The sequence below is a fragment of the Daucus carota genome, chromosome 3, assembly GCF_001625215.2.
Source record: "Daucus carota subsp. sativus chromosome 3, DH1 v3.0, whole genome shotgun sequence".
NCBI classification, from domain to species: Eukaryota; Viridiplantae; Streptophyta; class Magnoliopsida; order Apiales; family Apiaceae; genus Daucus; species Daucus carota.
In genome coordinates, this window is record NC_030383.2 from 47,847,261 (window position 1) to 47,864,602 (window position 17,342).

The 17,342-nt window shown below is 34.4% G+C and overlaps 2 protein-coding genes across 2 annotated transcripts; both read right to left on the reverse strand.

Annotated features, from left to right (window-relative positions):
* Window positions 1-362: 362 nt before the first annotated feature.
* Window positions 363-4,984, reverse strand: LOC108215461 (uncharacterized). The gene is made up of 9 exons (XM_017387970.2): window positions 4,389-4,984; window positions 3,420-3,497; window positions 2,908-3,348; window positions 2,343-2,478; window positions 2,048-2,210; window positions 1,666-1,794; window positions 1,293-1,487; window positions 797-919; window positions 363-694 (listed from the first exon to the last, which is right to left on the reverse strand). Exons 1-9 carry the CDS (start codon window positions 4,552-4,554, stop codon window positions 602-604), a joined length of 1,524 nt encoding a protein of 507 aa, XP_017243459.1. The 5' UTR covers window positions 4,555-4,984; the 3' UTR covers window positions 363-601.
* A 9,832-nt stretch (window positions 4,985-14,816) lies between these two features.
* On the reverse strand, window positions 14,817-17,108 carry LOC108214680 (probable inactive receptor kinase At1g27190). Its single transcript, XM_017386817.2, has one exon. It carries the CDS (start codon window positions 16,853-16,855, stop codon window positions 15,044-15,046), a length of 1,812 nt encoding a protein of 603 aa, XP_017242306.1. The 5' UTR covers window positions 16,856-17,108; the 3' UTR covers window positions 14,817-15,043.
* Between the last annotated feature and the right edge of the window lie 234 nt (window positions 17,109-17,342).

Here is a 17,342-nt window from a genome sequence, read left to right on the forward strand (position 1 = left end):
GTCTGTGGCGTTGCAGCGCCAACCTTCTATTCCATTGCAGGCAGACCCTTCAAGAAAACAAAGAATTCAGAAGGCGAGGCCAAGGAGGTGTGAATGCCTCGCATTTTTCAGGCTATGCGTCAACTAGCCTGCCTCTTCATGCCTGGTTTCAGATTCGGTAGCTCAGAAGATACATGTACACTCTTCTGCAATTTTTTACAAATATTTCTTGCGATCTAAAATGCAATGTATATAAGTCATACCTGATTAGTAATTTGTTTGTGTAAATAAATATATATATTCCTCTTATGTGTGTGAAGTTTATGTTGGACTTTGTTTCCCTGAGTATTGAAGAAGATATAATGAACAGCATTAATCACAACTGATGATCAAGAGTCAGAGTATTGGCTGCATGTTTCAATTATTCGAGTCTCGTTACATTTTGTATTAGAACTTTACACACGAGGTTTCTGTCCTGCTCAATGCAATTGAGAGGCTAATAGTTCAACATTTTCAGATCCATTTGAACTTGACAAAAAAATGAAGTAATACAGAAAGAAGCTAACCACATATAGTAGCTCCTCTAACACTATGTAATGTGTGGTTCAACCAAATTTTTTATTTAGAATCCTAATTGATGGTAGTTGGTATAATCGATTTCCTTCAACCGCACACAACACAAGATGCACTCTGGCAACTCCTCGGCCTTGTTTCCCTGTTTCAAGTGACAATAGGTATGTCAGGTAGATGAATATTTTAGAATCTCAAGTAAACTGTTGAATTTAGTCGTAGATACAAAATTGATGGAGGTAGCAACCTGTATCGTGAGCCCAAAATCCAGGATGCAGAGTTTTAGCCTGTCTTGAAATGCTTCGAAACCTTTTCTTGATATGTAACTAAATCTGTGCATATCTAGATCAATTTCCAAATAGTTTTCTCCCTGAAAAAGTTTCAAACAGATTTATTAGCAATAACATCCTTGGAAGTTCCACCTTACACATTACAGGTCAAATGCCAATTATAAGATTAGAACACATCTCTTCTGATGTTATGACCAAAACAACATATAGGAAGGTTACAGTTTATGCTCCTAAAATTTCTTGGTAATCACTATTAAAGTTTGCCTTATAAAAAAGACCAAAAGGGAGATGATTACGTGGATGTTTACTGAAGAACAGGAACTTTATTGTATAAAGGGAGGTCTACTTAAGTTGCATTAACAATGTTACACAACAAAAACATGAGTCCAAAGAGGTTAAAGCTTTATCTTCCTTGAGGAGAACAAAATAAAGGATTTGCATAGCAGACTTTACCAAGTAAAATTTATGCTGAGGACGTGACAGTACAGGCTTTTCATTGTATGCATTCATGAGCTTCCGTTCAGCTGCACTTAAGGTGATTTCCTCCAAATTTTCTAGCCGGCCTAAAATCTTCAACCTTTCCCTGAACGGAGCAATTGTATCCATAGCAAAACCCTTGACCTTCTCTACTTCATCATCAATTAATTTCTGTCACATTAAGAAGCATGCAAAGATTAAAAAAAAATAGTTGTTGAAAATATTGATATTATCATAATGAGATTCTATAACTTTATAAATTTTCTATATGCAAGTGTCAAAGAAAAAGTATCATTGTGAAATGTATAAAGTGAGAAGCTAAACTGCTAAAGTAACACATTTAACTCACCATGATATTTTCCTGAAACTGCAGAGGAAGTTCCTTTGAATAACCTTCTGATAGCTTGAAGTAAAGAACATAACTCATTCCATCCCCATCATATTCATTCTCAAATATGGTGACAGGATATAACGGTATCTAAGAAAGAGAGCCATGGAAAAGAAATTCAACATTGAGCAGTAAATGCATGGAAAAAAATAAAAATAAAAATCCAAAGCATGAATTTTAACAAAGACGAATCACTTTCTGTTGTCAGATGAAAGCTTATGATTTAAACAAAATAAGTAATTTAGCAAAAAAAAAAAGTGTGTTGAGCTAATATGTCATGTCCACAAGAAATGTGCTTCTCAAATTGGAATGTAACATTCAACAAAGTGAGAAGTAAATGTACCTGAAGATTTACTACAAGGACAGAAGGGATTTTCCCACATGATTCGATGACAGGAAGTTCCACAAAACGTGCAACGTGATCAATTTTACGTGGAGATACAAACACGTCTACTCCAAAAGGTGAAAATGCAGCATAGTTTGGAGCTGGTTCTTTCTTTTTATCTCTGTCATATTGTTACGAGGATTGGTAAAGTACATATCAAGATATAAATGATATATTGCAGAATGTATCACTACTATGGTGTCAATAATTTCCTGTACTGAGAAGTGTCAGCCAACCAAGTTCATGTTCTCACCTGAAATAGTTCGGCCCTCTAACTTTGAAAGTATTTGGCTCAATCGGTGACCAGCTATCAGATAATTTCTTATCAATCGGGCAGTATGGAACTTGAGAACCTGCTATAGGCCTTCGTAGAAGAGCCCTGGGAGATACTGAAAAAGAAGGGATGGTTAACCCATGAAACCTTAGTATGGAAATTATTAAAAAAAATAATGAAACATGAAACTGTAATAAAACAGGTATTGTAGTTAAGTGTGTACTTGCATCAGTTTTAAAGCCTCACTAAAAGTTACTGTACTACCACCAAATAATATCGTACTTCGTACTCAACATTATATGTTGAACATACTCTCGCTCATTAAAGAACTTCATGGTCCTATATCTAGACACGCCATACATTTGGTGTTAATCGTGAGTTTGCTCATCATCTAGACATATAAGAGACCGGACACATTTTATTGCTTATACCATACCAGTTCATTGTGTGTCAACAGTACAGCAGCCTTGTCAGAGCAAAAAAAGGTACAGCAGCATATACAAAAAGAGAAAGTCTCATATACGGATCAAGATGGAGCACTTACATAATGTAGGATGAGCTTGTCCATCCCTCCACTTAAAGGAAAGTCTTAAAGGTGCCTTTTTCTTTGGGCTTGAGCTTAGCGATTTTCTCTTTTCATCACTTGAGGAGGTAGTACCAGCAAGACAAGGCAAACAATTATTAGGCAGAAGACCACAATTGTGCAACATTCCCAGATCCCCGCTAGCATTTTCGTCAGCACAATGAGTAGGGATATCATCCACCACTAATGAAATTTTTCTATCAGTTTGCAGAACACGAGGTTTCAGTTGAGACCCTGTTGGAGCCACATTATTAGCAGTATCTCTCTTACATTCTATATGTTCTTTAGGTAACGTGCTTGGTTGCGGGACAGGATCTGATGTAGCAAAAGCGCCATTGTAATGTATGGAATCGGAACATCTTGGAGTCACAGTAGTTGATATAGAACCATCCTGAGATACATCTGTAGACATGATGAGTTTCAGAAAGTCTGATGATATACCAAATAAGACTAATGAAAACTATTCTGCTTACCATCTTTACTGCTGTAAAAATCATCATCACCATCAGACTCGACATTCATCACAGGGTCAAACCAGGTGTCGGAATTACCTGTTTGCACGTCAAGAAAATGCAAATACAAATTTTGTGAAAAGCCAAATCCACATTATATCTAGAGAAGCAGAGATAAGTCTAAGGTAATTCAAGCTGAGGCACCAGCCTGTTTATTCTCACATTATATCAACACAGACAAATTCTATTTGCAAAATCTTATATCATAATTATAATTAAATTTACTCACTATTTAAGACTTAATTTCCATGTCAAAACATGCTGTCTTCTACAGAGCAGCTAATTTTCACAAAGTGAAGAAGATTGATTGTGAAAAACACTCAACTTCTAGTGTAGCCCAAATATATCTTCAGATGAATTGGGCAAAAATCAGTTATTCTTTGCAACACCTACGAGTGTTCATGATAAATTTTCCTCTTCCTGTATTAATTCAGGTGACTTTTTAATAGTTACTGTCTAGCACTAAATTCAGTCCCAGTATAAACACTTGTACCACCAGTACTTATACCAGATAGATCTACGGGCAATTCTTTTCTCTTTCTTATTGTAGGTATAAACAGATATTAGCATCATTTGCTAGTAATAACCATACTAGTATAGAGTTCCAAAATCATAAGTGACATAGCTGGATTAATCATGTAATATCACAATGCAGCAACTTAGCTAGCAGAATTACAACCTATCATGGTATTCCAAAATCTAAACTACATAAATCAAACATAATAATTTAATAATCAATGACTAAGATTCATAGTATAGGCTGTATAGCCCCTCCCGCTCCCCCCACTACAAAGTTGATGCAATCAAATCTAAACTCTATACAATCAAAATATACATAACATAAGTACATAACCAATAATTAAACAACTCAAAACCAAATAAAAACACTTTTTTTTTATTAAAAAGCAGCAAAAAAAAATAAAAAAATACCTTGATATGTAGGATTAACAACAGAAACAGAAGAATCAACCTTACTGAGCTTATCAGCATCAGCAACAATCTTTTTCTTCTTGTTTCTCATTGATCTCCTTTGTTTTCTTCCAAAAATACCCATGACACCTCCACATCCTCTGGGCTTGGATCCACTTGATCCCATTTTCTTGTTCTTGGGCTCAATCAGATCAAGCTTCTTCCTTTACCAAACACACCACCTTGTACACCCTCCAAAACTCACCTCTCTTAAATATCAGATTTTTATTTATCTTATCAACCCAACAGATAAAAAAGAGAGCTTTACACTATACCAAATATTCACAACCAACCCAATTCAGCTTATGATTAAAAAAGTGGCTTTTCAATAAATAAAAATTAGTGTGATTAATTATTAAATGAGAAAAAAAGTGGTTGGAGTGGTGGGTTTAATGGGATGGGGGAGCAGTAGTAGTTGACTGCCTGTTTGTGTTGTGTAAGTATCTGTAAGTATAGTGTGTGTGTATATGTGTGATGATTGCGTACGCAGCTTCTTGGATGAAGAAGAATGAACACGTTCATCTGTTTGTTTATTTAATCGGCATGTAATATTTTATCGTTATTTAATTGTTATCCACGAGTGCATTTATATTTCTTGTCGACTGCGATGCTCACGCGCTTATTTCTCCTTTTATTATACGCTATCCACTCCTTTTTATTTTCCGGGTGCAAGTATAACTGCTCACTTCCATTAACAACAGTGTTTTTTGATGTAATTATTTGGAAAATATTTTTAAACTCAAATTAATTAATCTTACTTTATTTTAATATAAAATTATTTACAATCTTTCAAGTAGTTCTTTTTGTGTCATTTTTATTATAACTTTCATCTAATATAGTATATTATATGACGACAATACGAATAAATATAAAAACAGTTATGAAAATTAAGGTAACAGGGACTGTTTAAATTAGGACGAGGAAGTAAATGAATGATTTTTCTTCGGTATGATAACAAATATTCTTTTTTTCTATTTATATTTTTACCCGTATTTAGACTGATCATTAGTCTTATTAAATTAAGTTTGGAGTACAAGTAATTTCGTTTTAATGTTCAAGTAGGAACCGGTACTGGAAATAATCTAATTATATATATATATATATATATATATATATATATATATATGCGTTTTCATTTTTTTTAAACGCACGATATTTGACAAGTATTAAAATTTAGAGACAAGAAGAGAATCTTGATATAAAATTATTAGATTAAATAATTAAATAATAAACTGTTGAGAGAGCATTGTAGGTTATTTCACTTTGTTCACCGATAGTATGATTCATAACAAATTAAATATTTGTACAAATATGAAATGTTAGACTCCTATTAATATATTTTATCCAAAATTATATAAATTAAAAAAGCTCCACTAAAATAAGTATTTATACTCATAAATTAAGGAGGGCTAAACGTACCCAATCTGAAACTTAAATTATGCTTCGTAGCACTCATATTGACCACAACAGTACATCTTAAATTAATAAATAAGCAAGATGATTTATCAATATTATAATATTAAAGTATGGCGTATGCTTTCATTTACGACTAACGAGGAAATCTAACCAACTCCATGAAGGCGCGTGCACAATGCAGTAGTTGCTGAAGATTCATTGGTTAGGTTCAAGCGGGTGGGAATAAATTTGAGTTGTTCGCACGAATTATAGCGCGGGCCACCCTTTACTTATTTCGTTTGTATTTTCATTCTTGTAACGATTGGAATTTTGGAATTTTTTTCCCCTTAGTTTCTGAAATAAAGTTCAATCAATATACTGATATTTCTTATGACAAAAAAAAAAATATATATATATACTGATATTTCAGGATACAGAAATTGTTTGTGCTGAGTATTAAGCAGAGGAAGGTCCAATTGTTAAATGATTTTTACATTTAAGTTAAATATGTTTTTGTACAATTAGAAAGTAATTTAAATTAAAAGAACGGTTATCATGCTACAAACCACAATTAAGATGTAATTTTTTGAAATATTTGTTTTTTAATATATAACTTAATAACTTAATATGAAAAAAACTAATATATTAAATAGATAGAGGAAAATTCTTTGGAGACCGCTATTTCATCGGAGACCTTTGAAGACCACGTATGTTACACTATAAAATACTCTCTCCATCCCAAATTAGATGGCCCCGTTGACTTTGGCCACACAGTTTAAGGTTCATTGACCGCATAGCTACATGACTTATTTTTAAAATTTTATTTTTGCAAATAAATATTTAAATATGAAATTTTTATTTACAAAAGAAAAAATAAAAAAATATATTTCGGAAGTAGACGGTCAATGCACCTAAAGTTACGTGCCCAAAGTCAACGGGGCCATCTAATTTGGGATGGAGGTAGTACATTATTTTGTAAAATATGTTCTACAAATATCATGTATTTATTAAAATTGTTGAAGATCATCTATGTTTAATAAGTAGATAATGTATGTTCTACAAGTTGAACAAATGTTCTGCAAACTAAACATATTTCATAGAACAAAATATTTTGTAATGTTCCACATGTAAAACTTATATGATATTCAAGATTTTAAATGAAATAATGATTTCGTAGAACATGATTTGTAAAACTATACGTTTTGCAATATTTTACTTGCAGAACATATGTGGTCTGCAGGTCTCCAGAAAAAATATGATCTCCATTGAACTTAACTCTAAATAGATGTATCTAGATGTATGTTTTCCGTGTGTGAACAAGGACACAGTTGCATTTCCCGGGAAGTTTTGGAAATAGTCACGACAGTTTCGACAACGGTTAGTGTATTAGCGATTATTATCTTGGCAGTGTAGATTAAGGAGAATCGATGGATGGATTATACGACAAAGGAATCAAGTAAATTAAAAAAAAATGTGCAATGACGGTTGTTATCCGGTTTCATATCCGCCGGTTTCACTATCTCAACCATCATCGAATATCGGGGACTATTTTAGGTAAATCTCGTGTGAAGAAAACCACGGGCTAAAGTATCATATTAATATCGTATCACACACTATTTATTTGTTGTGCACTACGCCGGGGTCTTCACGAAAAAGTTTGATTTGGCTGAATCAACTTTTCACAAAAAATCTGTCAAAAAAAAAAAAAAAAAACTTTTCACAAAACGGAGATCATAGTATTTCTTCAGCCCTGGGCTTTTGCGCAATCGTCGGAAAATATCTATTTTGATTAATTTTGGAGACTTCGGCTGGAGATTATAAATTTTTATCAGCGAATCATTCAAAAAGTTAATCCTATTTGACGCATGGAGCCGAGTACATATAACTTTAAGGTCATTTGTCTTGAAGTTATTGTCTCGATCCATACGAGTGCAATCAAACATGGTCCTATATACACATAAACATTGAGAACCAAAACGAGAAAATACATGGGGGAGGTCATATTATACACTTTTAGCACAAGAAAGTGTCATGTTCATAACATCAAAAAACGAAAAAACAGCAGCATCAAACTTTTCTCGACTGGGAAAATGACCCCTCTAGCCAATAGCCAAAATCCATGTAAATACATTGGATTCGAACTGGTAAATGATGATGACCACTCACTGTCCTAAGTTTTATCTAACTCATATCTGCTAGTTTAGTATGGTTTAACTTATGTTAGACTTGTACTTGCTTATGCTTAGTTGCTTCTCGTTGATTTCTCCCTATCAGATACTCCCTCCGTCCCCTTTTACTTGTCCCTTTTGAAAAAATAACGCATCTTAAGAAAATGTTAGGTGAATATCTTGTTTTCATACATATGCCTAATAAATGTAATGAATTAGATAGAGTTGTGTATATATATATGCTAGTCAAACATTGGAAGTTGTTACATTCTGAAAAAACATACAAAAAGTTGCTTTGAAAAGAGAAGTGGACAAGTAATTTGGGACAAATTTTTTTTTCAAAAAGGACATGTAAAAAGGGACGGAGGGAGTACTCCTTATAGGTCCATTTTGGAATAAACACTCATATTAAGAAAAAAGTTGGTTATATAGAATCTTATCTCATGTATCATTAATTAGTGCATTGATAAGTGAGAATATAGTTGAATTTCAAAAAAATCACAATAAATATGGGGATTTAGTGCATTATGAAATGAGAATAATGTTGAGTTTCAAAAAAAATCACAATTAATATGTAGATAAATTTGTATTGAAAGAAGAGAAGGACAAGTATTTTGGGACAAATTTTTTTCCAAAAGAGACCTATAAATTGACACGGAGGGAGTATACACTTCCAACTTCCAAGCATGTCTTGGTTACATCCTGAGACCTGAATGAACTATATACAATCAAGTTTGAATTGAAAATACGGCTTTAAGGGAGTATATACTTTGTTTTGGAGTGACTCTGCGGCTCTGGACCATATTATGATTGATACTCATAAGAGTTAACCTCGGCTTTTCTTATTTTCCCTCAGATCTGGTGAACATATTTCCGTGGCATGAGAAAGACTGGGAAGCTCGTTTCATACAATCAGACCAACATTTTTCGATCACTTCATACCTAATCTGAAACAGTTGGACTCCTAGACCTTTTATTTCTGCATCATTTGCATTATGCAACTGTCCAGTACTCACAACAAGCCCTTACGTTACTTGGGCGGACCAGCACTGTAAGCCGGGGTATTATTCTCCTCCATAACAGCTCACAGATCATTCTTAAGAAGATGGGCTATTAACTTATAAAAGGGAAATATCGCAACTTATGTGGGAACGGTCAAATTAACTGCACAGTATTGGTGGTGGTGTTAACCCTCCCGTGCAGCTCCAAAACCCTTCCTAATATCAACTAATTTTTTTTTTAAACTTAATTTTCCCTGCTTGCTAATAACCCACATGTAAGTTAGGATTAATGTTGTGTTATACTGAAATATTATAGAACATAACAATAACTATCATATTATGTGTAAATTATATAGAGACTGAGCAGAAGGCTCCCAGTTTCAATTTTCTAGTACTTCTAAATTTTAATATCAAAAATCCAAGGGCAGTCTCCCTGCAGGTTGTGTCAGTGGCTTCTCCTTGTCAATTTGTTCATTTCAATAGACTGCAGTTTAGCTCCCTTCTTTATCTTTTTCTTTTTTGGTTGGGACCATTGAATAGGAAGCTCCAACTCCTACATCTCCAATTATTAGCTAAAGGATTTCTCTATTCTGGTGAACATGAAACAGAACTTACATTCACAACATCTTAGTTGCACTATGTATGACAGCTTAGTGCCAGTTGAATCAGAACTTAAAATTCTAACATATGTAGTAGTTACATTTAAGTTATATGTTTTTTGATGTTTTCTACTGTCAGAACTCTAACCCTAAATTCACGAAGTACCTGTGAACAGTTAATTTTGAGCAATAAACATAATTCTGAGATAGACTGTGTTAAATTACTTGTAAAGTGCATTTATTTCCTTCCTCATTATTGCTTGTGGCTCGCGGGTTTGTTGATGTAGTTCTTTCTCCCTGTGTGTACAGATGGTAGTAATAACCTTTATTCATTGTTCAATTTGCTTTAGACATTTCTTTACAGTTCTTTTTATGTTTTGCGCATTCCAAATGAAACTTCTCACGTGTCCCAAAAGTTTGTGCTTATCTTGTTCAAACTTACTTTCTTCCTTGATATTGTAGATCTTAAATCTTAATAAATCGCGAGAACATTACAAATCTCTCTTGCCTAAAACTCCAGATCAACAGGTCTGTGAAAGGTCCGGATATCTGCAGACTCACCCTTAAATATTTCTAAAGCAGCCATCAAGGATTGTCGAACCCTTCCCTCGTCAAGATGTTCTGTACTGAAAATGTTTACGTTATGCCTAAGATATTCTGTACTGAAAATGTCTACGTTATGCCTAGAACTCTGTGTATTAGTATCTTTTAAAGATTTTAGGGTCCTTATGATGATATGATCTATTCATCTGAACAAGTTGTAGCAGGATCTTTTCCTGAAACACAGAAGGTGAGGGAGCTTTATACTAGCAATACAAATTCCGGGAAACAACGGGTTTAGAATATAATGTGCTTCCATGCATATATCCTAATCAGAAATTACATTTATGATACTGGACTACGGCAAATTATAGATTCCCTTCTGCCCTAATAATAAGTCCAAATATGGGCACAAAAATCAATGGCTTTGTGATGTTTCGAGTACGAATGAGATGTTATAGCAGGGAGATAGTGAGGTCCCTTTGAACAGCTGCATGAAAGCAAATGTTGTGTTTCTCATGGACCCAACCAAATCTAAAGTAAAAGAGAAGATACACTTTATTCACTGTATATTATTATTGTTATAGTACTAATCTCCCTTCAAGTACCACAAAATGGGCTTTAATATTGCAGTTATAAAGTTAGCAAAATGGCTCCTCACAAGGAAAGATTGAAACATTTAGCTCACTTACCCTGCTTTTCACTGCTACTAGTATGTTCTCTTCTTCAACTTGCTTAGCTCTCTCCTGAGCTCCAAAGGATCACTTCTGTGATTGTTTCAATCTTGTTTGTTCTTAAATCTCATCTCCAGTGGCCGGCAAGTTTGTCTTGGGGAGAGTATGTGAAGACAAGAGTGGAGAAATCATGGTTGGCAGTGGTAGAATTTGCAGGGGCTCCAGGGGAGCTGTTTTTTTTGTGGGGGTTGTCTGTTTATTGCTTGTTGGTATTATAAACCATCAGACAAGACAAATGACTATGGTTACAGTCGTTGCGTCAGCAGGAAGATTCGAGGACTGGAAGTCTATAGGAAAACAGAGGAAACACGGTGTTCTGCATCACGATCTTAATTTTGTGAGCAAGAGAAGAGTACCTAACGGACCTGACCCTATTCACAACAGGTATATTCTCAACATTACATGTTTAGATGAAAGAAAAGCTATATTATGCATACATTATGCATGGCTTGTGGTTGATCTTTTCAGTGTTACCTAAATCACCCACAAGTTCCAACATCACGATGTCTTGCTATAATTTAGTCATGAAAAGAAATAAGATGAGCGGCTAAAATTGTCGTGTTCTTCGATGTCCCAACTCTTTTAGATTATTAAACATCTTCCGTTAATATCAATCTTTTTCTCAACTTATTAATTTACAACATGCCAAGAGAGATGGGAGAAGGATTTGAACCTCCTTCAGGATTTCAAACAGAACGATAAACACTAGGCTCCTTTAAATCAAAGCCTCTTTCTTCTAAAATTTTTCACATACACACTTCATCTTTTTTTCAGAAGAGCAGGGAAGTCTACACAACCACCTGATCGAGCTTGAGGATCGAGTAAAGTAGGAATCATCAGATCATTTGTAAAAGAAGGTCTACATTAAATATTGTTCAGCAGATGTCACTAGTTTGTAAAGTTCTAGACCATCGATTTTCATATTTAGAAAGGTTATGTGAACGAATAACAAGAGGACCTCTCAACCTCTAAATCGATCTACCTTATTGTAATTGTAATTGTCTGCTCTATGCTATACAAGGCCTGAACATTACTATGAAACTGCCAATGGGGAAGCCGGGAGGAGGGGGTTGACATCAAAAACTAGAGCTTCTTAACAACAAATATATGCAAACCTAGAGGGGTAGAAGAATCTTGAGGTCATCACATTAGCATCTACATGTTCCCAGCCATTTCCTTTTGGAAGAAAAGAAGACGGATATGGATTTTTGCATGACAAAGAAAACAGCACTATCGATTTTTCACGACCCAAGAATTGCACTAGCCTACATGTGTACTGTCAATTGTGTAGGCATGATATATGTAAAAAGATTGTTGTCTTTGCTTTGTGTTGCTTTCTCTTTATTAATTTATGTTTGTGTTTTCCATATAAAGAAATTTATCTTCCGCTTAAAGGCCTTTGTTTTTACATTTTCCCTATTAAATGGCTTTGGGTGAATATACAACCTAAATATGTTTTAGGTGGACAATGAACTTCTGAAGAAATATCTACATACTTCTTATATAAGGCTACAATATTCTGGGTTATACAGCTTAAATATAGATGATGCATATGTTTTGTTATTATTTCATTTAAGAATTTACTTTCCCTTTTTAACTTTTTAAATGTTGAGTTCTTGATGATTGCAACAGAGTGGAGATACATCACCTAAAGATGATACAGAAACTAGAGTAGCTATTTCTGACAAAAAAGGAAAAAAAGAAACTAGAGTAGTTATTGTGGTACCCATTGTTATTACTTGTTGATAGACTTTATATATGATCTTTCTTTCTTTCTTTTTTCTTTTTTCTGGAAAGTGGAACCAAAGTAACCCTTCTGATGGTTCTTTATCTTTTTTAACTTTAGCTTTTTACTGCTATGTTAATTTTGAATTTTAATAAATTTACAAGAAATAAGAATCAAAGACTTGGTCTTAAAGTAACTGAGATTCAAATTTAGAGGGTTTCTTCTTGCTTGCATGAGTTACAGATTCCCCATCTCATGCAATCTTTAATTTTATATATGGAAAGTAGATTTATTTTCTCTGCTTGCAGACTGAAATGACTGATCACACATTCTCAGAAAATCCCACCTAATACCTATGCAGCTTCCTGCAATTTCTATTAAGTTCTGCTGGTGCTAAAATCAAGTAAAATGTCCATTTCATATGATTTGAACGGGTAAAGAAGCACCATTTGGTTTTTTTTAAGAATATACGAAATCTATCAGATACTTAACTCTGTGATATGATAATACATAGATTAAGAATAGGGGTATGTTTGCTTTGGATTACTTTAATCCCCATACTATCACCTTATTTATTCTAAATGTAAAGGACTATGATCCCAAAAATTTTGATTTAGTAACCCCCTGAAACAAAAATATCCTAGATGGTTTAATTGGTTCTTAGGATTATCATGGTCCAGGCGGCAGCCTAGATACCTGATAAATCAAGAGAGTAGATAATTAGTTGGTTTTAACTACAGGATCAGAATGAAATGGGTTCAGATTTTAACTTTAATAATAACCCTCAACCCCTTAGTACTATGTTTTACATTATTCTGCCTTCCTGAATCCTTCAAAATAACTTTGCTGACTACTCTCAATCAATACTAGTTCATTTGAGAAAATTATTTATCTTACATTCTTCCTAGTTATTATTATATTGAATTTTAACTAAATGTAACACTTGCTCAAAAATAAAATCCTAAAGAATAAATTTAGACCAAGTATGCCACAGGTCCATTAATTAGAAATCCAACAAAATAAATATCAGTTTTAATGTTTTCTAAGAGAATCATGAAGTATTCACTGACATACACATAAATCATGTTCACATTCTTTGTGTTCCCTATATTATATAATGTTAGCCAAGTGAAACCCCATAAAATAGTTCTAAATATGCTATAATTGATTGTGCCATCACCCTCCATCTGTAATTCATATATATATGATGAGCGTTGTGAAACGTTATGCTGGTGGTTTAATTAGGCTACATATATATATGCTTGAACTCATTGATGGTGAAAATATGTTACGCCTTTGAAAAAAATTTAAGAGCATGCAAGACTTATTTTCAAATGAGTATTCAGATCAACACTAGCAGTAGGGAACAGTCACATAACGGATAATTAAACCAGAACAAAATTTTTGGTGCACAAAAGCATAGATATATGTAAAGCAGCAAAAGTTCAACATAGAACCATAATGGCTCTAGAATTCAACATATAATTTTTACTATGTGTTGGACTCACAAAATCTGCATAAATATAATATGCAAGTGGTTGCATAGACAGACACATATGTATATGTGTGGTACATACAAAGAAATAGATACTTCGAATCTAAAAGCAACATGTACTTGTGTCAGAAAGCAAACTATTCAAGTGTCTATACTAGCCCGTTTGTTAGCCTTAAAATAAAATGACTTATGACTTATACTGACTTAATGTCTTAATGTGACACGCCCTCGACTTAAATTGTCTGTTTGAATAAATTTTATATTATAGGTGACTTATGGATTATTAAAACTGTAATAATAAACATAAATTTGATAAATTATTTATTTTAGTGTTGAAGTTGACTTATATTTAAAAAAAAAATATAAAAAATGAAATAAGTTGTACAAAAAAGTACATCCTGCCAACTTATGACTTTAGGTCGGTTTCCGGCTTATTTTTAACTTTAAGTAGGCTTCTGGTTAATTACACAAACAGAAAATATTCAGCTTAAAGTCAAAAATGGCTTTAAGCCTGGGCTTAAAGCGCAGGCAAACAGCTATAGAGGGTTTTTCTATTCAGTGTGGCCAAAACCATATTGATTATTTTAAGACAACTATGACGGGATCGACAATTACCAGTCCATTTCTAGGTTGAGGCTTAAATCTAATGAATGAACTTCATCTTGAATTTCACAAGCTTACAAAAAGATAACTAAATAACAAACATAAGGAAATTAAGTTTCATTTCCCACTGCACACAAGCAGACAACAATAATTTCATAAATAGGAAAAGCATATTAAAATTCCTAATGTATAGTACAGTTATACCTGATATATAGAATTGTATTACAGAAAGAAGACAAAAGCGGGATTTAGATAAGATACATCGATAGTCTGAGTACTTACCACATGATGCAGGAATTACCAGAGAACATTTACGCCACATTTTCATGCTTACAACACCTTTCAGCAACAGTAACTATATTACCTTATCCATATCTTCTTTGCCAAAAAGCAATGGAAATTCATCATATTGTTCCGAGAAGCCATGTTCCTCTGCAATAATCCTCAGAGATTCATAGACCTTGAACATTGACCACCTATCTTTGGGCACAGTTTCCACACAATGGCATGCAATTCTCAAAAACTGTTCAATGTCTTCATCATGTTTCCTTCCACGGAGCCGTTTATCAATTGCATCTTTAATTCGACCAGAAACAGAAAGGTGATTCACCCAATCCACCAAATTTCCCTTAAATCCTTCTTCAGCACCACTAACTTCAAGACATCTCTGACCAGTAGCCAACTCCAAAAACACTACCCCAAGACTGTAAACGTCCCCTTTTCCAGAAGCAGCCATTGTGCTCGAGTACTCTGGAGCTACATAACCAAGCTCACCCAACTCTCCATTTACAAGGCCACGCTCATTGGGATCCGAATATGTCATAAGCTTAGCCAATCCAACATCCATTATACGAGCATCAAAGTCTTCATCCAAGAGTATCATATTAGAGCTAATATTCTGGTGCAATATAGAAGGATAACACCCATGATGAAGCCAAGCAAGCCCCCTTGCAGCACCCAAACCAATTCTAAACCTGGTTTCCCAGTCTAGCTCACTAGCATTCCCCCCATTCAACATTGAATACAATGTTCCGTTAGACATGTACTTATATACCAAAAGCTTCTCGTCTTCCACCAAGCAATAACCCAATAATGGAGTTAGATTTGGATGCCTAAGCTGCCCCAATCTATTCATTTCAAAACCAAATTGCCTCTCACTCAGCTTACACCTACTTAGCCGCTTAATTGCCAGTGCAGACCCATCAGGAAGAACAGCCTTATAGGTTGTTCCAGTCCTAGCAGTTATAATAACACTCGCTCCATCAAAATTATTTGTGGCAGCCATCAAATCCACCAACCTGACCTTCACAAGCGGTTTCTGAAACAAAGAAACCTGAACAAGCTTATGAGCCCTCAACTTCTCAACCCAACTCTCACTATCTTCTCCCCCATATCCGCTCCCTTTCTTCCTCCTATTTGACCTCAAACACCACCACCACAACCCAAACCCTAACAACAACGATCCAACTGCACCGAGCACACCAGCCGCAATAATAATCGCAAGATTCTTCTTACTCAAACCACCACACTTCTTCAACGGTCCACCGCAAAGTCCACTATTCCCACTAAAATCTGATTCATCAAATTTACTAAACGCGGATGGAACCGTCCCTTTCAAAGCATTATTTGAAACAGAAAACTTCTTAAGCCGATTCAAACTAGTTAACTGAACAGGTATCTCTCCCGACAGCTGATTATCACTTAATATAAGATTATTCAAATAAGTACAATCAGCCAACGACGCCGGTATTGATCCAACAAACTTATTACCCGATAAATCTAAAGTACTCAAAAAAGGCAACCAACTACAAATCTTATCCGGTATTGAACCCGAAAAGTTATTACCAGCCAACACAAGAGTTTGCAAGTTATTATGACAAGATTGTAACGCCTTCGGTAACTGACCAGCAAGATTCAACTCCCGTAATTCGAGACTTACAACACGATTCTCACGATCATTCCAACAAGTGACTCCAGTGTACTTACAGATGTACCCAACAGTTGTATTACCAAAGCTCCATTCAAATAGCTTATTATCTACATCCTGAATTGAATCTTTAAACCCTTGCAAGCAAGTCACATCATCCTCAGCAATTACAGATGTATAGATACAGGATATAACAAAACAAGCTAAGAGAAGAGGTTTTACAAGAGGGGTGGAGGTCATGGTGATTGTTGTTACAGGGAATTAGGGTTTGTGGGGATGATCACCATGTGTTTGAGAAAAGTCCTGAATCAAGTGTTGGATGAGAATATAGATTGTGGGGGTGGGCTTCGGTGGCTGGGGCATTGACTTTGTCTTTTCATGCTTTGAATTGAATCATTTTACTATGGAATGTGGAAACTTTTAACGCGTAGAGGCGTATGATAATTGTTAATTGAGGTTGAATTGACTCTTCCTAACTAACTTAGTTTAATTTACAACATTGAAAGTTGACTGTTATGTAACTTCTCCTACTTTACAGCTCACTACAAGGGAGAACTTCAGCAATTCTGCGTGAACTAGGTTTTATTCTTGTGGATACATGTAACTTGTAAGTATATAAATACTGTTTTCTCTTCCTCTCATTTTTTTACAGTTTTTTTTTATATTATTCGGCACATATTTTAGGTACATATAAAACATAGTTGTACAACGTATTTTTAAAAAATTT